This window comes from Uloborus diversus, chromosome 2, assembly GCF_026930045.1.
Source record: "Uloborus diversus isolate 005 chromosome 2, Udiv.v.3.1, whole genome shotgun sequence".
NCBI classification, from domain to species: Eukaryota; Metazoa; Arthropoda; class Arachnida; order Araneae; family Uloboridae; genus Uloborus; species Uloborus diversus.
This window is the reverse complement of record NC_072732.1, coordinates 175,167,879-175,190,910: the sequence shown is the minus strand read 5'-3', so window position 1 is coordinate 175,190,910 and position 23,032 is coordinate 175,167,879. Positions and strand designations below refer to the sequence as shown.

The 23,032-nt window shown below is 35.5% G+C and overlaps 1 protein-coding gene across 2 annotated transcripts in view; it reads right to left on the bottom strand.

Annotated features, from left to right (window-relative positions):
• Positions 1 to 7,025: 7,025 nt before the first annotated feature.
• LOC129217509 (pyridoxal kinase-like) overlaps positions 7,026 to 23,032 on the bottom strand; it is a 55,550-nt gene continuing 39,543 nt past the window's right edge. Inside the window, exons 10-11 of one of the 2 annotated variants that reach the window (XM_054851821.1) lie at positions 22,999 to 23,013; positions 9,312 to 9,497 (exon numbers count right to left, since the gene is read on the bottom strand). In XM_054851821.1, the coding sequence (XP_054707796.1) occupies positions 9,409 to 9,497; positions 22,999 to 23,013 (104 nt within the window). In that variant the 3' untranslated portion in view covers positions 9,312 to 9,408. Of the gene's footprint in view, positions 9,516 to 22,998; positions 23,014 to 23,032 lie in introns of both variants that reach the window. The other variant, XM_054851820.1, reaches the window with a different exon arrangement.

Below are 23,032 nucleotides of genomic sequence, written 5' to 3'. Positions count from 1 at the left end.
GCACTACACTGACTTCCAAAAGTTAAGCATGGATCGGTAAATACATTTCTACAGCAAACTGCACTTTCTCCACTAGTATTTAGATTTACAGATTTGCAGGGCCGGATTAGGAAATGTGGAGGCCCCGGGGCAACGAAGGAGTGGAAGCCCCTATTCAGGGTTCAAAAAAATCATCATATTTTCGGAAATATCCGATAATTTGACATATATCCGAATGTTTTGATATATATGTATATATTCGAAATTCTCTACCCGTGACTGTTAGGATATTTTGCAAAACTTTTATTGTGGGGGCCTTTTTGTTGTGAAGTCCCCGGGGCAGTAGCCCCACCTATCCTCCCTTAAATCTGGCCCTGCAGGTTTGGGGGACCAACTAGAATGAACTTTTGGGGGCCAACCGGAATGAACCTATGTCCTTAACATGAGGGAGGCTAGGGAGTACAACATCATTAGGGGTCGGGCAGAAAAAAGACCTGGTCTGAAAAAAGCATGATAAAACTTACTTTTAAATGTAAAATTCACAAAATTTCAAGGCTCGCTACATTTTCTGGCAAAAATATGGACTGTAAAAAATGTCAGGGTATTGGGGGCCCTTTGTCCACTGGTAAAATAAGAGTTAGAGAAACAGGTCCTTTTGTGGAGCCCTTATGTTGCCTTTCAGATTGGTTTCTGGAAATTAGCATTTTTTCTGTGCAAAATGTTTAGTAGTGAATATATTTTTTGAATATTTATTTTTTGCTGTTTCTAACAAATTTCATCAACTGCTACACATCACACCCAGAGTCATAACAAATGGCTACCAAATCTTTGAAGGTATCAAATGCATATTCTAATGAAATGCATAATTATTCAGAAAACAAAACCCCAATAATATTTAATTTCATGACAGATCTTAGTCAAAACATTTTTTACAGTGTAAAAAATAATTTGAGAGCACTTCTTGCATATAAATTTATTTTTAGCATTAAATAAATATATAAATATCTTTGAAAATTATGATCAATTAGAATACAAAAGTATAAAATATGATGAAACATCCGAAAGGGGGGGGGGAAAGCAAAGTAAATACTACCCAAAGAAATTAAGAGCACATTTTAATTAGGGCTCGACCGATGGCATTTTTTGGCCGATGGGCCGATGCCGATTGTTGGCCGATTGTTTTCCCTCCAAATGGCCGATGGCCGATGGCAAAAAAAAAAAAAAAAAAAAAAATCAAACAGAAATAAATTGATAAGATTTTCAGGGATTTAAAGGATCATTGATTCATTTCACTTTACTTCCTTTCTACAAATAAAGAATTGTAATCACAAAAAAAAATCAGATTTCGACCTAAATTTCTATTTTACGATTACCCGATCTATACTTCACAAGTTTTTTTCGCCACATCTGCACATGCATATGTACCTAAGAACATATAGATGACCGAAATATCCATTTTGAAAGCCTCCTCAGCTAATTATCGCAAATTCTCTTGTGATGTCGTCATGCGCGTAAAATTGCGTCACTCAAAAACGTTATGAAATAGTTAATTGAAAACTCATACGTACGTAGTATGACCTAAAAGTTCGAGGACAAGTTTTATAAATCCTTACCCTGAATAATTCACATTACCGAAGCACATCTATCTACAAAATAGTCAGCTTGAACGACTATGCACTTCTGCCAACGTTCATGTAGCTTTTTTAAGCACTCCTGGAAGACATTTTTCGCAACCTCCTGTAAGGCCTCTTGCGCTGCTGCTTTAACTTCATCGTGGGAAAGAAGGCGATTTTCATGTTGAGGTTGCACGGTTTGATTGGTCAATACTCTAATATGACAAACAAATAAAAATAACGTTTCGCCAGAGTTAGCTCCGTGTGACTTTTACCTGTTCCCAGCAAAAAACATTTGCATGGACGCCGCTTTCTTCCGCTAGGAGAAGATAAAGCTGCATCATAGAAGGTAGCAAAAAATGGCTTCCAGGCGTGTTCCCAAAAGTTATATGAATACTGGCAGAAGTACATAGTCTTTCAAGGTGACCTTTTGAAAATGGATGTGCTTCGGTAATGTAAACTATTCTGGGTAAGGTTTTATACAGCTTGTCCCCGTACTTTTGGATCGTACTACGTACAATCTGTATAGAGTGTAGTTATGCTTCTCCTTTTTTTGACTGCTGTATGATGAAAGAGAAAAAACAACAGTCAAAAAAAAAAAAAAAAAAAGTAGAAAAACAAACAGACTGTTTAATAACCAATTGATTTGTTTTCTTTTAAAATTAAACATTCAACTAAGATTTCAGTAATATTGTAATATTGTGTGGATTTAGGTACATTAAACATAGTTAAAAAACGTTAAATTATGTTGTTTAATCATTAAAAAAAATAAGGATAAAATTATGAAACCGTCAACAAATTACGCAATTAAAGTGGAAAAATTGCACGTAGACATTTTTTAGTCATCAAATTAACCAAAAAAAAAGTTACAGATAAATTACAATATTAAATCAAAATAGGAATATTTTTACTTTTTTAAAATTTATGAATAGAAAAGTTTGCATTTTTCATGAAAGCTATAACAGTGACATAAATTTTGCTGAAAAAAGAAATAGCCATGAAAAGAGGGAGTTCTTTAAATGCCGCTACAATAAACAAACTCAATATTTACACCAAGTTAATAACTGAAAACATATACTACTTGATCTGATGTTTGCACACGTAATACTGAACAATTTGATTGTTTAATCTTTTATGAAGCTTTTCAAACAAGTTCAAATTAAATTGCATAATAGAAAATCCTTGAAACTTTTCTATAAAAAACGAAAATATCTTATTCATTGATTTTATATAAATACATAAAAATAACTACTTACAACAGAAAAAAAAATCAATCGCTATTAATGATGCAAAAAAGATGGCGCATTACGAAATATAGGTGAAACAAGTATGAGAAATACGCAAAATGACATTTCTTGACTAAAATAAATAATCGCTAAATATTTAAGAAATGCTTGAAACGACGAGGGAGGGTTGGGGGGGGGGCACCCACTGATTTTGGAGTAACTCACACTTTGGCCTCATTTTTACTTCCTTTTACAAAAAAGAAGTATTGTATTCGCGAAAAAAATTTCACTAAAAAATCAGCCTTAATTTCCATTTTGCTCACCCCTAAATGAATGTTGAGGTTTTTTTTTTTTTTTGAACCAGACCACACGCGGATAAGTGCCTAAGAACGTATAGAACCCGAAATATCCATTTTGACAATCCTCGAGTTAATTACAATGAATTTTCTCGTGACATCCGTATGTATCTATGTATATGCGTATGTATATCGCATAACTCAAGAACGGTATGTCCTAGAAAGTTGAAATGTGGTATGTAGACTCCGGGTGGGGTCTAGTTGTGCACCTCCCCTTTTGGTTGCAATCGGGTGTTTTTAGAGGGGGCTTTTGACCCTTTTTGGGGGGGGGGGGATCATTGTTAATTTCGATGCAAACTCAAGTGGTGTTATAATTTGGGGGACACTTGACGATAATTTGCCAGTCTTTTGGTCGCCAAGTTTTGTTACGAACTTTGCAACAAATTTGGCGATTTAAAAAATATATTTATTATTTCTTTAAATCTGGTTTCAATTTGGCCACTGTTGGTGATATTTAGAGAGTTAACTATTGAATCACATTAAAATTGCCAATAATGGGGAAATAACATTAAGTTGGGGCAAAAAGAAGTCATGTGATGCGCACTTTAGCTCGTTTTAGTACAGAACCGTTACCACCAACGCCTCGGAAGAGTTTCTGAATCTACTTCAGCACTTCCGAAGAAAAAATTCAAGTCCCTTTGATTTCCGAATTATGTCACGATTCAAAACGTCTTCAATCAATTTCTTACATTAATGCTCTAATGTCTTCCTAAACAATAGATAAAGTTTGAAAAAAAAAATCTCTAATTTTATGAATGGTATTAGTTTTAAACAACTCAGAAGTACAACTAGAGTTTAATTTCAGAAATTGAGGGAGTGGGAGGAGGGGCACGCAAGTGTTCTCGGAAATTAAAAAAATAGTCATAATAAATAAAGTTCAAAATAATCATAAACATTGAGCAGAAAAACCCTTTCAAAACTTGCATCCGAGTTTGTTTTGATGGGCAGTGGCGGATATAAAATATAGCAAATGTTGCAATTGCACAAAAGGCCTCATAACCACAGGGACACCGTAGGAGTTACAAAAATGCGAATGATAAATGTTTTACGACTTCTATAATAGAGAAATATTGCCTCAAAATGTATTTCGACGGGCCTCAAACTTGTAACTCCGCCGAAGCGATACAGAAAAGACTGCATTACTGTGATTCATATTACAAATATCGAAAAATTAAAAATTAAAGCGCCGCGGCGCATACAAGAAAAAAAGTAAAAAAATTGCCGGTGCGGCGCATATAACGGGTGCGGCGGATACAGTGTTTTTTTTTTCAAGTTTAAAAAAAAAAGTTGAAAATGCTGCTAACAGATGACACCACATCGTTTGCTTTCATTTTGCGAAATCCTTCTCCCTTAGGCGACAAGTAAAGCAAAGAGGAGGGAGGGAGGGTGAGTCAGCGATTGCACGTGTTTCACTGAGGAGAGAAATGCTGATTCACGTGCGCGAGCAAGCCTTATCGCGTCGGAGCGAAGGCACGTCAGCGATTGCACGTGTTTCACTGAGGAGAGAAATGCTGATTCACGTGCGCGAGCAAGCCTTATCGCGTCGGAGCGAAGGGACAGGAAATCCTTTGACCTTGGGCGACAAGTAAAGCAAAGAGGAGGAGGGAAGGTGAGTCAGCGCTTGCACGTGTTTCACTGAGGAGAGAAACGCTGATCCACGTCTGCGAGCAAGCCTTATCAAGGCGGAGCGAAGGGGTCAGGAAATCCTTCGACCTTGGGCGACAAGTAAAGCAAAGAGGGAGGAGGGAAGATGAGTCAGCGATTGCAAGTGTATCACTGAGGAGAGAAACGCCGATACACGTGGAAAAACAAGCCTTATCGCGCCGGAGGGAAGGGGTTAGGGAGAGGAGGCAGAAAAGTACGAGAGAGGGATGGATGTCCAGTGTGTAAAGGGAACTTACCACCTCTCTCACAAAAATGGGTTGCTTGGTCAAGCAACCTAATGGGAAACTTGTCTCCTAGCTCTAATTTTATTATTCACTCACATCGTCTTGTTGTATCTTTTGCTGTCGTTCGTGCGCGTCGCGCACGCGCGCGTTCTTGGCTTATCTTTTTTTACAATATTTTTTTAGAGTTGCTTTTGAAATGGCTTCTAAGCAATTGAAAAGTTATACTGCAGCCTTTAAGTTTAAGGTAATAAAGGCAGAAGCAATTGGAAATCGCTTTGCTGTCAGAGAGTTTGGCATTGACGAGAGATGCGTTTGCCGTTGGAAATCGAATAAATTAACCATCGAAAGTGATGGAAAATCGAGGGATGCCGAAGGCAAAAAGTGCAAAATGGGAATTTTTAAAAATATTTCATTATCGTTAATTAAAAATACTAATGAGAAATAAAAAAATATTTTTTATTTACATTTAATCCAGCTTTCTTTACTACTGATTGTGCTTTTAAGTTGTTTAATGCTGGGTGCGGCGCTTACACCGGGTGCGGCGCGTACAGTAAAAAACTTTTTTGTCTGAGAATATATTACGATGCGGCGCTTACACCGGGTGCGGCGCTTATTCCCGAAAATACGGTACCGTCGGTTCAACGGGAATCTAATAAAATGACACAAAAACCGGTTTCGCCATCTCATATTTGTTTCCATGGTCTCTAAATCGGTAATATATCACCAAATGATTGTCAGTCTGAGACGCTATATTAGTTTTGCATTGAAATAAGTAATTAATAGCCACGAAAAATGAGTAAACAGGTTTTTCAGAACACGCGATCGAAAACAAAAAAGGGAAGTGCACAACTGGAACGTACGCACACCCCACATGCAAAAATTTATCCTTCTACAGCTTACCATTTTTGAGTTATAACTTATGAGAGATACATACGTACATCCAGCTGCAAGAAACAAAGCAATAATTAACTTGTTTGGTACCTAAGAATGCAGTATTAAAAACTCTTTCAGGGGTGACTGATAGGGGTGTCATACAGAAATTTAAGAAAACAATTTTGTATGAAAACAGTAACTCCCTTTACTTTGTATTAAAAAGTAAAACAGCAAAGGTCCTTTTTTTTTTCAAAAACATCGGCCAATTCCATCGGCTTTTCGATGTTTTTTAAGGCTGATGTTTCCTGCAAGTTAGCATCGGCCGCCTATGCCGATGGCTAAATTGTTGAACCATCGGCGCCGATGCATCGGTCGAGTCCGAATTTTAATGAACAAAATTCTCAGTTTAATATAATTTTTAGGCGTATTTACTTAATAACCAAAACGAAATACAAAAGTGCTGAAAATAGAGAACCAAGTAACAGATCTTAATATTAAGCTGCTACTGCCCCCAAGTTGGAGCTAAGCAGAATTATAAGTGTTTATATATTCTTGCAGATCTTGATATGAAAAACTTTAAAGTAAAACAAATCAAAGGCTTTACTCATACAAAGAAATCTTATACATAAAATACATTTAGCTCATGAATTTTGACATTTTTTTTCATGGTCAATTTTAAATAGGCACACTTAAATTTAGTGCCTGAAAATATCATGTGACAATATCAAGCATTTGACAGAAATACTTCATCGAAACGCAGCAGGTGCAAATATTTAATGACTAGATTATAAGCTATGCCATAACAAACATAAAAATCTCATCAGAATACCATAACGATATATTTCTATAAAACTACAACAATGTGTATATATGTAAATATATATAAAACTATAACAGTTAATAGAAACAATGACAAAAGATAAGACAGGCATGAGAAAGAAAAACCCTCAAAAGAGGCGGGTTTTGTAACATTGAAGTAGGCCAATATTAAGAAATGAAAATGCAAAATCACATGAGCTTTCAAGACAGCTTGTAACCAATAAGGTAGAAAAGAGAAAAGGATTTATTGTTTTTTTTTTTTTTTTTTTTTTTTTTAATGAAGTCAACTTATTTATTAGTATAAAAAGTGTAATCAAAGTTTCATGAAACAATTTTTAGATATTTTTTTTAAATAAAAGCAAACAAAAGAGGACTTTTGAAAAAAAAAAAATATATCAAGTTCAAATAAAAAATAAAAGGCTATGGCATGTTCTCATTTGGCAAAAGTTAATTCTTACAATCTATTGATTGACTCTTCTAATTATACAGGAACTCTGTATTTCAAAAACGTTGCTCAATATAGTTCATTACATACAGTTTAATAGTTATATTTCAGTACTTTATATAAAAACCATACAATTAAAAATTTTTACTGGTTCTCTCAATTGGGAAATTAAATTTATAAAGGCTTAAATAATGTAGCCTTTTGTCTAGAAAGAAACAAATCAAAGATAATTTTAAAAAAATACAGAAATACAAAAGGAAAAACAAACAAGTCCTCATGCCTGTTAGGACTGAATGAAATAAGTAGTTTATAATATTTATGACTTCATAACATTAAAATAAAGTAACATATGAACAGTTAGTTACATCCGTTTTAAAAACAAAACTGATTAAAAAACATTTATGTAGCATATTTTAAAGCACTTTAAAACTCAAAGCTATTCTATAATTTGAAGCTAGAAAAAATTAAACATGCTTCAGAAGAATGCATCAAAAGACGAAACAAATTTGCACAGTATAATATATGGTCTAAATATACCTCTACTATTAAAACAAATGTATGAACATAGAAAAAAAAAATGAATCATACGTATGGATGAATAGAGTAATGGAATTGTAAGTTAATGAATAGAACTTATTTATATGCAATTAAATAAAATCAAAAATGCGTATGTTTGATGAAAGCTATTGGCAAAGATATGGGGAATGTCAGAAAGGGGTCACGTTTTTAAAACAAGTATCTATCTCACAACTGGAATTAGGACTTTCTGATTTAGAGTTAAATTGTTACCAAAGATGCAGTTAGCATCAGTATTTCATTTGCAAGTAATGAAGCATAAAACTGAAAGAAAACAGATTAGAGAGAACAAAAGATTAGTGAAAATAAAAGATTAATTCCAATTTTTGAAAATTACCTCATGAAAATTGATAAATTGAGGTTGTACTATATATATTTTAAACAATAAAGATGCCTTTGTACGTAACAGTCACGCTGGATTTCGCAAATTATTTTGGTCCAAGGTTTACTTATAAAAAATAAAAAAAAATTACAGCACACAGAAAATTTGAAGCTATTTTAAGTTATCAATAACATTTCAGAGAATAAAATACATTTTCTTAATGTCAGGAGCTTATTCAAAAACCATGAGACTTGGTTTTAAATCACTTTTGGCTTATTTCTACATATGTGTTCACAAAAGGGACTGCAAGAACGTGGGCAGTTCTAACCTCTGCAACATTTTACTTGGACGAAAAAATGTTAAATTACATAAAAAAAAAAGGAAAATTTTTAGTTGGTAAAAGATAAATCATACAGCGTCACAGAAAAAAAAGACTATGTAAATGATGAAATATGCCATTTTGGGGCATTAACCACATGTTTGGCGCATACAATATCAAAGCAAGCACCAAGCAGATAGCAGTTATTAGTTTATTTTCTTTACTGCAGAGAAAATCCCCAAAAAAAAGTGGTAAATCTTCTGACAACCTATTTGTTAACTCACGAGTTATCTTTTCGCCGGACAGTAATTGAGTAGCTTTGAAATTGATTTTAAATAATGAATTTACTAGGTCTATTTGCCACCAATAAAGAAAAATCTAGCAGGCACCCATTACATGATGCCTTTACAGAATCGGTTCCGAGGTATATTTCCCACAATGAGTAATTATTGTGTGATGTTAATTCAGGAGAGTGGATTTGCAATTTATAGTTCTTACATTTTCTAGGATTTTTCAGACTTGCCTTTTTCAATTTAAACCAGCAAACTTTGAAAAATATTTTGCAAACAAATTGATAAGATGATTTTATTATTGGTTGAAAATACTGCTAATGGTTATAATAGTTTTAGATGTCTCTCTGAACTATATTTAGCTGCCCCACAAAGACTGATGGCAGTTATGCCTAATCCTTGTTACAATAGCAGGTTAAAAAAAAGACTAATACTTCTATAAAATCAGGTTTTTTGATTCAAAATCGCAACAGAAATAAATGATATCATTAATAATAGTTATATAATCTTACTGCTGTCCGGAAAACATTGTCCAGGTTAAAATACAAACATAATAGGAGAAAAAAAAATCCTTTTACATTTATAAATAATTATGTGCTGATTTTCTATGATCATTCTCGTTCTGTCTCACTTGGTTCATGAATAGCTCCCAAGTTTTCTTTTAAAAACAATATCAATTTACAAACTAAAAATATGACTAATTATAATTCTTGACATTTCAGAGTGCTTGGGGGATTTTCAATGTCATTTTTGCTTTGAACAATTTTGAGTTCCATTTCAAAAGGAGAACCTTGTCCTTTATTGAAATCTAAAACAAAAAATTAAGGGTACAGTAGATACAGACACATTTCTAATCATACGAGAATGAAAATTAGTTTGAGGAATATTTGCATTTAAGTTAAGAACAGTAATACAGCATATATTTAGTCAACTAGCGATAACTCGAATCTAAAGGGACCAACGAAAAACTTTGATTTATCCAAAGTTCGACTTACCGCTAGATTCGGTTTTTGACATTTTAATATTAAAAACCATCGAATATTTTAATTAATATGTACACATAACAGACAAAATTACAGAACTTAAAAGTTTTTAAGCACAGTATGTAGTTTGATAAAAATATTGAGAGAAAAAATCAAAAGCATGGTTTTGATTTCGATGCTGCTGGAATTACTTGAATAGAGCTGATTAAACTTCAGGAAAGGTGCACATTTTCAATCATTTCCAATTCGGATTCATTGATTCTACGGCTTTGGAAGTTTTCTTTTTCTTTTAATATCATTGACAGAGTATTTGCGTAGACATCTTTAATAGTAAAGAAAACTCACTCTGTCTCTCAGCAACTTATCAGCAAATGATCAAAGCAAAGAATGAAGGGTAATGCATCTTAACTTGGGTAGGTCAGTCTTTGAATAAAGGTACAATCAATTGACTTGACAACTTGACAGCTTAAAAGCAAATTTGTAGTCCAGCAACATGTCAAAGTGTAAACAGTACAGCACAACAAAAGAAAACAAGCTAACACCTTTATCGCACATTGGCTCAACAGGTGCTCTTCTTGCTTTAAAGGTCTATATTGTGAAGGAATAGCAAGTGAAGGTGAATTAATTTTCTCTCATAGTAACTTGTTACTTTCTTTTTTTTTTTCGTTCTTTCAGAGTAAATTTTGAGTCATCTTTGAAAAAAACTTCGAATTAAAGGAAGTTAATTTTGAGATATTGAGAATAATTAGCATGGAATTAAGGACAAAAGGGTAGGGACTTGATAAAACTTTGCGTTATAGTAATATTTAAGTTATCGGACTTCGAATTATCGCGAATTGACTGTATATTTTAAACTATTGGGAAAAAACAGAAAAGTGCTGCAACTAAATTCAATGCTTAAGAAAAACAATCACATAAAATTAATGAATGCTTGCTCTTTTTAAAAACTGCATTTTTATATTATAACTAGAAAACTGCCTGTCAGGGTATGACGGGTGAAAATTGCTTCTACATTTGAACGAAGTAATTGCCTGTTTAATGATATTTTGATAGTAGAAATTTTAACCTTAACTCCACTGGATTAACCCTAAACTCCAGTAGATGTTGCTCATTGTTGACCATTTTTTTCGTTTTTTCATTCCCCTGAAATGACAGTCTTACCAGTAAAACAGTTAAGTTACCCAACCCAGTTCAGTTACGTCACAATAACACCTTTCCCGCATTTTAAACATTATTAAAACATATCATCAACTTGTCATGCAATAGCCAAAGTTTCATTGTTGGTGACGTCAGCGTTACTCAATCAATATGAGGATAACAGGACAATTCTTTGATGGCAATAACCACATATTTTTTCAATATAAAAAGTTAAGAAATTTTTTTCCCATATATCCACCTGCATCTGTGGGAAAAATTGGTAAAATGTAGGTAGACCAGGTTCTTGTACTCACTGGTTTGATAGTTTCCCGGCACGTGGCAAAAACAGGAAGTATGTGAGAATGTTATGAAAATTGTATTTTACACTCAAAACTATTTCTTACTATGTTACTAGTTTTTCACTTAATTTGAGCTAAAACAAAAATCTTATAAACTCTCTGTTGACATTTTTTTCCCTATGATTTCTCTGAAGTTTCTATTCAGATTTTAATTTGTTAAAATCAGTGGCGCACACAGAAATTTTATAAGGGGAGGGTCCAAATAGAAAGCCTTATTCTCATCATACTTCAATATGTTATCAAACATATTGACTTGATTTTATCGATTCCCGAGAACAAAATAAATAACGAGAAAACCAAATAATTTACACTTTTACTTTTTTCATATTTAAAAAATGGATTCTAAGTCATAGAATCTCATTTTAATCAGTAATTACAAAACTAAAAACATGGTTATTACAGTGTATTTATTTATGATCACCATTCTGCTTTTCATATGAAATTCGTTATAGGAAAAGTGCACAATATTTTTAAAAATCTTTAAGCATGATGATTTTACTTTTTGTCTTATTAGATCTTAAATTGTTACCTATGTTTGAAATTAATCTATGCACAAAATTCATAGAATCGTAATCAATCGGGGGGAATAAGCAAGACCTATGGGAGGGGTCCGACCCCCTGGACCCCTCCCTTGTGTGCGCCACTGGTTAAAATACATTTCATTTCATTTATTTTTCACTCAAAATGATTTCTTAGAGGCCATCCTTAATTACGTAATCATGATCTTGACATTTTTTAAACCTCTACCTCCATGTAAGGGTACGTAAGATATTTTTAAAATCCCTCCCATATTCTTACTTTCTTAAGTAAGAATAAGTTAAGTACTTTCTCTTAACACGTTGACTGCCGGTCACGAGACAATGTGTTGATAGCCATTGCCACGTCAAAGAAATATGTTTTTCCCAGAAGCTGATTTATATATTATAACAAATATGATTGAAAAGTGATAGAAAAACATGATTATGTGTATCATAGTAATTACCAGGCAATATTTAGGCCTTTTCTGATAGAATATTTTGATCACGCGCCAGCGCGTGATCGGCACTAGAGGTGAAAATTTTTCCTACATGCCACATTACGCGCTGGCGCGTGATGTGTAAAAATGAAAGATAATAATTAAAATAAGCGACAAAATGCATTAATTTTATATTATTCTTCATCACTAACACACATTTATTGTAAGTACACTATTATCAGTTGGTTATAATTAAAGTATTACAGCAAACAATATTTTAAAACATTTTAGTTGTGGGTTATCCTTGCACAATCTAAGCAATGACCGGGAAATCCCTCACAATGAGTGCAGATATAAATTGTATCTTTACGCTTTCCCTTGGAATAGCAATTTTTACACTGCCATTTTTCTTTTCTTCCCGCTGTTTGAGCACATGTTCTGATGCAGCTGAATGAGGCATGAGTGCACGAATGTCAGATTGTGGTTTCAATAAACCGCTTATCACAGACAAACGAAAGTCATAAAGTGGAAAGTTTTGACCGGAATATTTGTTATACAGAAAGTGAGAATTTGAAATCATTAGCTGCAAAATATGTGCAAATATTTTGGTAGGTCATCTAATGGTTTTTCTTTCACATGGATAATAAGCAAGCATCTGATCTTGTTTATCAATACCTGACATGAATTTATTATATTGAATGATAGGAAGTGGTTTTGATGTAACTTCACCTCTTTTGTGAGTTGTTTCTTCAATCTTATTTTCGAATTCATTAGAAATATATGTTACATCTCTCTTATCTTTCCATTTCCCAATCATTACACCATTAGCATACTTTGCTACAGTTTCCCCTTTCTTTAATTTTTTCTCACTAACTTCTTTTGGAAATATCTTCCTGTTCTTTCTGATTGTGCCAGTACAATGTGTTTTTCTATCAGCAAGACATTTTGAGAGTTCATAGCTATTATAGTAATTGTCCATATATACACTATGTCCAACATCTAGCATTCCGTCTAATAAATGTAACACTACTTTTTGTGCATGTCCTTTCCCACCAGAATCATCTGCCATGCCGGTATACACCATAAATTTGATAACCATGCCAATAGTTGTTGTGATCATATATAATTTGATACCGTATTTATGGCGTTTGTTTGGAATATACTGTTTGAAAATGAGTCGTCCACGCCACAATATCATCGACTCATCTAAACTAATCTCCCGTCCTGGGTAATATATTTCAGCCAATCGAGTGTTGAACAAATTCACCATACTTCTGATTTTATATAGTCGATCTTTTGGGAGTTCTGCATTTTGCGCTGGGATTTTTGCAAAGTGCAATGCCCTCAGCAACAAAAGAAAACGATTCCTGCTCATATTATAGGAGAATACACTCAAACCAAACAGTGTATCAGTTTTCCAGTAATCTTGAATGCGATTAATTCTCACAGTTCCCATATGTAACATTAATCCCACAAATACCAATATTTCCTCTTTTGTGGTTTCCTTCCATGCATTAATTCGAGAAAATTGCTTTTTTTCGCGAGAACAAAGTACTTTACGAGCATAGTCATTGGTCTGAAGAACTATTTCATTCAACATATTTTCAGTAAATAAATGGCAAAAATAATCAATTGGATTGTCACCTGAAACAGGTTGCAACAAACTTTCTGATTTTGTGAAAGGAAATTGTTTTATTGTTGTGGAGTCATTTTCCCAAATTACATTTCCTACAACAGCCGAATTACGCTGAAGGCATGTCGCTTCTTGCAGGTCGTGCAAATCTTCATCTTCAGAATCTGAAATATCATGGTCACCTTGAGGAGGAATAAATTCTTCATCCCTGCTGTCATAACTAATATCACTGGGATACTCGTCCTCTAACAATTTTGCAATTTCCTCATCTGTTAGAGGCTTATTAGACTGCATTTTTCTTCTTTTGGGGCATAAAGGCCCTGCAGAACTATCGTCTCTACAACTCATATTACAAGATTTTTTTAATAACTAATAAAGCTATAATTTTAAAACCACATACCTTTACAACTAGCTAAAAGCCTTTATTCCACGCCACTGGCAGCAGAAACACCTAACATATGATGCCGATTACAACGGAGAACAAATGTAGAGGCAATCCTCTTCCCGCGCGAGTGCGTGACTGGCTGCTGGGACATAACACCATTTCCTGCGCTGGCACGTGATTGGCCTTTTCAGCGCAGGCGCGACATCACGCGCTAGCGCGTGATTGGCAGCGAAAGTGTTAAGTCTTTCTTACTTAAGACTTAATTTTTTTTGACAAAATGATAAAATGTTATTAGTAAAAGAACAGTTACACTAAAACTACCAGTTTGACCTAAATCAAAGTGGTTCATGTGTTCGGACTGCGTGCATGGGTGCAAGTATGGTGATGTGTTCAAGACGGAAAATATTTTCAGCCCCCCCCCTCCCCCACCCGCATGCGGGCTTAAGGAAAAATTTGTGTATAAATGTTGTAGATTTTAATAACGCCAGTTTTGGAATCTGTGTTTGATTTAAAATTTAATCCTTTAAATTACAATATTTAAGCGTTTTGGCATCATAATTCCAAAACACCTAATATCCGGCAATAAGGCGGGGGTCATTTTTCCAAATTTGAGTCCAAAAAACGCTATGGTAGGCCATTTTGATAAAGTTCCGGGAAAGGAGGGGTTCAGGGACTCTTATATCAATTATTTCAAACTGATAGTCCGAAAATCACAATATTGGGCAACCTTCAAAAAATATTAGGGAAAGAGGGGGGGAGGCGCTCTGGGCTCTCCCCGAAATTGTAGCTTTAAAAACGAAATTGTACTCCATCTTTCATAACGTTTGTACTCCCTTTTGAATGCACTATTGAAGGGATGGAGTTCAGGAACCCTCCTTCGGCAATATTTCGAAATTGAAGTTCAAAAAACGCAATTTTAGACGATGTTGGATAATGTTAGGGGTAAAAACGTTCGCAGCTCCCCACCATTAGTTTTTTATTGATCGCAAACATTTTTATTGTAGCAATAAAATCGCTTAAGACATAAGATTTTCACTTTTGCAACATAAATCAGTTCTGATCGGAAAGTCTACCCAAGGTAGCGCCAACAAAGCACAAAAGAAGGAAAGGTGTGGGAAGGGTATGGGCGACTAATGATAATGAACTGGCACCATTCCCCCCACAGTCTTCATTTGAAAAAGAATTCTTTTATAAGATAGCAGGTGGTGAAATTAGCAATAAAAAAAAGCTTCAGTGAAGTAGATATATTTTTTGAACAAGGTACCCTTTCCAATATTCATTAATTAAAAAAAAGTAATAGGGGAACTGAATCCTAACCCCAGGCAGGGTCCCCGAATCGCATCCCTCTTAAGGCACTCAAATATAGCCTAAAGTGGCGCTTTAAATATTTGAGCATCAAAATATTTTTGCTCTGAGTTCACTACAAATGTCCTAAATTTCAATTTTTAAGGCTTCAGTTCCTATTTTTTTTTTTTTTTGTAGGAATAGTACCCCCTTCACCTATAAACATGATTTATGACCGCCTAAAAAGTTTTAATACTTTGATTTCGGAAACTTTTTGAAAGAATCTTCCAACACCCGTCCCCTTAAGTCATCCAAACATAGCCCAAAACAAAGCTCTAAAAATTTCAAAAATGGAAATATTTCGGGCTGGGGTGCGGAATACCTCCCCCCCTTCCATTGTGTTTACTAAACGCAGTGTAAGTTTTTGTTTAAAATTTATTTTTCTATTGAGAAAGCAACTCTCCTCCACGCATCGCCATAGACAACCCAAAGTTTTAAGATCTCAATTTCGAATATGTTTCGAGAAATGCCCCTGAATTCCCTAACTCTTAACTCACTCAAAAATAGCCAAAATAACATTTCAATGCTTCAGCACGGAGAAATTTTCGGGAAGAGAGATCCCCCCCCCCCCGAACTCCTTCCCCTAAGTTCATTAAATTTGACTTCAATTTGCGGTTTCCACTTATCATCACCGAAGATTTAAGAATTTAAATTATAAATTTATTGAGATAAAGGCTTCCAATTCCCTCTTCTTCAGTCTTCCTAAGATTACCTAAAGCTGAGTTTCGAATACTTCAGCTTTGAATATTTTTTGGGGGAGAGGAACCCCGAACCCAAAGACGGCCTAAAGTTGCGCTTTTAAGACTCGGAATTTCGCCCAAAGAGAGCCCCCCCCCTCCCTCTTGACATTGCCAAAGACAGCCTAAAAGTTCTAAGACTTCAATTACAAACACTTTCCGGGAGAGGGTCCCAAATGCCCTTTCACTTAAGTCATTTGTGATAATGCATATCACATTTTTCACCCATTTACATTTTTCCCATGTTTTCGGTCATTTTAATCGTTTTCTTCCCCCATTTTGTTGTTTTTTTATTTTCTTGCGCATTCCACGTTTTCCCCGCGTTCCCCCGTTAAATTTCGCACACTTTACGATATCAAATATGTGACTTATTCACTTTTCCCATCGTTTAGCTTTTTGTCAATTTTTCAAGCGTCGATCCGATTTTTCGCATCTTCTTGTCGGCCATTAAAATGGCGTAGCGTCCCCTTCCCTTCGTTGTTTGGGCGCCAAACGCACTCATTGGTTCCCGCGCATCGCCGCGTACCCGGATCTGATCGCTCATTTGCCGATTCGTTTTTCCACCCCACTTCACTCTACTTGCTGCTCTCTGTCCGCTCGGTCGCAATTTCTGCGGCTCCGGGTTTTTGTTCAACGATGGCGATGATGAAGCATTGGTCCACGGCGTCAGGGGACGGCCGTTGCTCGCCGCGAAATTGTTAAAACCTCAACATGAGGTGAAAGTCTTATTTTTTTTTATATATGTTTAAAATATAATAATCAAGACCGTTACTTCGTCGCAGCCGAAGATGAGAGCATAGAAGATCCATCACCTGTTTGAATGATGGCGTCCGATGGCGGCACGCAGAGTGCACCTGAATCGTTCCCTTAAGTAACTACCCTTTCGATGTTCTACATTAGCATGAGGTGACGGCATGGATCCGCAATCACCTTGAAAGTACCCTGATTCCTTTTTAAGCGTGTGACGAGCTCAACATTGTCACCATGGAGATTACAGCCTGCACCATTTTCGTCTCAATGTACATCGGCCTGCAACGGGCATTTTAGCCATATGCCATCCCTAAATAACACCCCACCATCTTCATAGCGAACTGTCCGTCCTCCGTACATTACAATTAAATATTTCACCACCCTCCGCGAGAACTCTACGTTTTTTTTTTTTTTGACCGTTAACGAACTTTGCAACCCCTGCCAGCTCCGCCTTTTCTTTTTTGGACTCTTAAGTCTGGATTCCTCGCATTTGTTTTTTTACTATGTGTGAAATGTTCTGGTGATCACCATGCCTAGTGCCTGTCTTCATGTCTGCTTAGAAGTAACATAGAATAAAGAATGTATGGTAATTAATTTTATGTTTACTATCGTCAACAAACACACCACCCCCGGGTAAGTCTCTTTTAAATTTTTGTTCTTAGGCATTCAAGGCAGTCGTTGGTCTGAGGTTATGCGCGGCTGCGATGCTTCCACTTCCACGGCCTAAAATCGTTATCTTTTTGGTATTCGTATAACTTTGCAGAATTAATCGCGCGCATCATGACAAAATGGCGCCGTTTTTGACCAGGTCTTGAATGCCTTTTTTTTCTGAAGTTGAATGCATATGCACTTTATGTTGTTGATTTTTTCATATGGCTTTTTGTATTTCTATGATGTTAATGGGGGGATATATGAATTTTATATTTTTAATTTAGTTCAAAAATTTGATGTCAATTCTTATTTTATTAGTTGCATTTATTCTCATGTGTGCATGTGCTTTCAACAATGTTTGCATTTAAAATTTTTTTGTTTCTCATGATTGCACCGTGTGAATTAAGTGAAAATTATATTAGATGCTCATTGATTTTTGTGCTAAAGTAAAAGACGGCACATTTGTTGCCATGTCAACTGGTAGTACTCAAACCGACCCACCCCAAGGTGTGAATATGGCCAATGAGTCACCTCAAGGTGCTGTGGCGAGTAGGAATTTTAACTTCCCCATTCCCTCATATTCAGGCGAGCCGGAAACTGTTGAATTTTTTATATCACAAATTAAGGACTTGCAGAATTTAAACGGTTGGGATGATCCCACGACTCTTATGTTTTTGAAGTCAAAACTTTCTGGCTCTGCCTTGTATTTTTTTGCGACCAATCCCAGTTGCTTGGAGACTATGACTTTTAACCAGGCTTGTGACAAATTGCGTGCATTTTTCAAAATGCATACCCCTTCTTCTGTGTCCCTTTCAGAATTTCAAAATATCAAATTTGAATCTCATGAGAGTATTCAGAGTTTAGCACATCGTGTTGAACGTGCGGCTCACTCAGCATATCCTTTTATTACGGATAGTGCTGCCCTCACCCAAATAAAATCTTACCAATTTTTGGCGGCTTTACCATTGAATATCAAGGACAAACTACTTGATGTCGACACGTCAAAGTTTACCGATTTAGTCGACAAGGCTAATAAGTTACACTGTTTACATGTAACAGGCCAACCAAAATTGACAAATGCTATGACTAGTGCTCAAGTGCAAATAGATGCCTTGGCCGAAAATTTACGATCTTTAACAACATGTGTCACTAAATTAATGTCAAATTGTCGTCTTTGTGGGGAAAGTCCACACCCACTTGTTGAATGTCCTTTGTACATTCGCGTCTCTTCCGTTAATGAGAAAACTGTTTTGCCCAAACCCCAGCAAAAAGTCTCTCAAAATTCTAATAACACTTTTTGTGTATTTTGTGGTAGAACAAACCACTTAATGATTAACTGTCGGATTTACAATGGGGGTCAACCCCTTAACAATTTCTCAAATCAAGGTCAAAATAGGCCTCAAAGTCAAAATTTTTTTGCACCTCGTATTCCATTTAGGCCACGAGGTAACTTTAATTTCCCCAACCATTTTGTTCCACCCCAACAATTTCTGTCGCAAAACAGATTTTCATCGCCGGAAGTAAGACCCAATACTCCAACACAAAACGGAGACAATTTAAACTGGCGAGGGGGTCATCCATGAGGGACGGCTTGGCCTCGGTAACTGATTTCTCATCTCTGGTCCCTCAAAATATTAGTGTACAGGAGACTGAATCTGTTCAATGTAAGAAACATAATACATATCCAGATTTACATACCTTTTTAAATAGCTCCATTGGTAAAGATACTATTGGGGAATTTTTGTCGAAATTTTCAAAGCCTGATGAGTCTCAATGCAAACATTTCGAATCCATTTTTAATGTTCATTCTGATAACAAGGTTAGCGACTTACCTATACTTAATATTTCAATTGGTCATGAGATATTCCCAATGCTTTTGGATTCAGGATCTTCGGTCAGCTTATTTTCAAAAGCTGTTTTCGAACAGATAAAATCTTTGACAAAATGCAGATTTCTCTCACGCACTGTCACAATCAGGACTGTAAATTCTAATTTATCATTTTCTGCGTGCGCTGAGGTTTCATTTAAAATTGGTAAAAATTTCTTTAAGCACCCATTTTTTGTTGCTGATTTTGCACCTTCCTCTTTTTATGGGATATTAGGTTATGATTTTTTAACCCGTTTCAATGTGTTAATTGACACTAAGACCGGCAGTGCCACTTTTGATAATTTTAAAGCTCCTTTAATGCTTCAAACCGACATCTCACAACATTTGGCCAAAATTAATTCTCTGCATAGTGACAAGGCTTTTTCTGTTGCTCTTAAAAACAAATTAATTATCCAACCGGGGGAAACTGCCATTGCTAATTTTTCGTTATCTGACATAACGGTCAAATCATCTGAAATTTATTTTATTCCTACCGTTAATGACATAACTTGTGAAATTCATCCCGCTGTGCACTTAGTCGAGAAACATAATTTCTCCTCTATTATCAGAAATATTGGTAATAATCCTCTTCATTTAAATAAAGGTATGGTAACGGGTCATGTCACTGAACAGTTTGAGATTTTAAATGATTCTTTGAATGAAACTACATGCTCAAGCAATCAATCCCAATTTTGTCACCAAATTATTGCATCAGACGAAGTATTAAAAATCAGGAAAGAGGAACTTAGTCCTTCAGATTTTAAATTAGATCACTTAAATACTTCACAACAAGATATTTTATTAAACATTTTGATGAAAAATTTTTCTGTGTTTAGTAAATCTGTCAAAGCCTTAGGGTGTTCTGACATTGTCACTCCTTCAGTCATTTTGCGTAACAATAATCCAATTAAGGCCTTACCTTTTGAAATTCCTCAGGCGTTAAAAGGACAGGTTCAGGAAGAATTAGATGAATTAATTGAGGCTGGGATTATTTCTAGAAATGTGAGCCACTATGCGAGTCCGATGATAATGGTACGTAAGAAATCTGGGCCTAATGAACCACCTAAGTACCGTATGGCATTAGATTTAAGATTATTAAATTCCGTCATCGAAAGTTCCACATACCCACTTCCCAAAATTTCTACGTTAATCAATGCCGTCTCATCCTATAAGTACTATACCGTTTTAGATCTGCATTCGGCCTATTGGCAAATTCTCCTTCCCAATCATCTCCAAGATATTGTGACTTTCTCGACCGAATTTGGCTCTTTTGCTCATAACCGTTTGCCCTTTGGCCTTAAGGTAAGTAGCAACATTTTCCAATCTGCCGTGGATCAGTTAATAGATGAATTAAAATTGCTAGGAATTCACGGAATTCATGCATTTCAAGACGACTTTTTGGTTTGTGCCGAAAACTTTGACCAGATGGTATCTAAGCTCGAGGCTGTCTTTTCTGTTCTTTCCAAACATAATCTAACTTTATCGCCATCTAAATGTGTTTTTTTCCAGACCGAAATTGATTATTTGGGGTTTCACATATCACACAACTGTATTCAACCTATTACTTCTAATATTGCCAAAATTACCAAGTTTGCCCCACCTCGCACTGTGCGACAGGTCAAGAAATTCTTGGGGTTATGTGGATTTTATAGGCATTTAATTCACAAGTATGCTGAACGCACCCATGCTTTGACACAATTAACCGCAAAAAATAAACCTTTTGAATGGAATGATGTTCACCAAAAAGCTTTTGATGATCTCCAGTCTACCTTTTTTAAGCAGCCTTTTGTCACTCTTCCAAATTGGAATGATGTTTTCTATTTAAATACAGATGCTTCACTTCAGGGAATTGCTGCTGTATTGATGCAAAAGAGAGATGGTATTCTGAAACCTGTGTCTTATTTTAGTAAAGCTTTGTCAAAGTCTGAACGTAATTATCCTCCAATTAAACTCGAGTTGTATGCTATATATAAAGGAATGACAGCATTCAAGACGTACCTCTTTAATAGAAGATTTATTCTCATGTCTGACAGTAAGCCCTTAGAGCGTTACAGCAATGTAACCTCGCCAGCTGATGTTGTTACTCGTTGGTTGTTAGAAATTGGTCAATATTCCTATACTTTTTCATATATCCCTGGCCCTCAGAATATTTTAGCGGATTTCTGTTCTCGGAGCCCTGACCCCAATTTACACGAATCAGCTCTTCAACCCAATGCGGATAAGGAGTTGATCCTTCCCTTTACCGATATTTCCACCCCGGAAAATATGCTGTGTGATATACCCTCTAATACTCCTTGTGTTGAATCCACTAATGTAGTTAATTATTTAAGACCGCACCCTACTTCCCTATGTGAACCTCAGTCAGGTCATTATTTAAGCTCTCATTCATTTGTGTGTGCCCAAACAGATGCACATAATGAAATATCTATTAAAACCTTTTTACGTGAGCAACTTAATGATCCGTACATTAAAGAAGCTGTTTCCTTTTTGCAAAAGCCTAATCTGCATCATGCTCACAAGCTTAAGGATTTTTTCATTTGTCCAACTACAAACCTATTAATGCATGTTCGCAACAACACTTGTTTACCTACTATTGTTGTTCCCGACACATTGAAAGCTAAAGTTTTGCAGATTTGTCACATTTCTCACACCGGAATAAAGAAAACATATGAGGTAGTTGTTAGTAAATATTTTTGGTTAAGAACGTATCGGGATGTGTCGAATTTTGTTTTATCATGTGATTTTTGTATTCGACTGAAGCCCTATTCCATTAAACCCGCCCCATTGCAAAATATTTGGATTCCGAGGAGACCTGGTGAGTTCTGTTCAATCGACCTGGTAGGTCCAATTCGCCAATATGGATATATTTTGACGGTTACTGATCATTTTTCTCGTCACGTTGTCCTTTATCCTTGTAAAGATATTACTGCTAACACAATAGTTAAGCACATGTTGAATTACATTTCTCTATATGGTAGAATGTCGTATCTTCTGTCTGATTTAGGCCGTCAGTTTGACAGTGATGTGTTTCACTCTCTGAACAAGGCCTTAGGTGTTACAATTCAGCATTCTTCTCGTGCTCATCCCCAGTCCAATTCGATTTCTGAGAGAATTAATAGTCAAATCAAGTCTAGTTTACTGTCTTTACTTGATCAGAATGTGTCTTTAGAGGTTGCTGTTATGGTTCACATGTCTATATATAATGGGACAACTCATTCATCTACTGGTTTCACTCCTAACATGTTGCACTTGGGAAGGGAACTATCCTTGTTTTTTGACACTTTTGATAATGACGTGCAACCTCGATTTCTTAACACCTCACATTATATACAAAATGTTCTGCAGGATCTTCGCCTAATCTATGAGGAGGCATACTCTTCTTTACAACTCAAACAGATCAATCAAAACAATAGACAATTGCCTGCTTCTCACAGTCGAAATTTTAAACAAAATGATATTGTATACATGAAGTCGGCTGACACTTTTAAACCTAGATTTGATGGTCCTTATACTGTAGTAAGCAA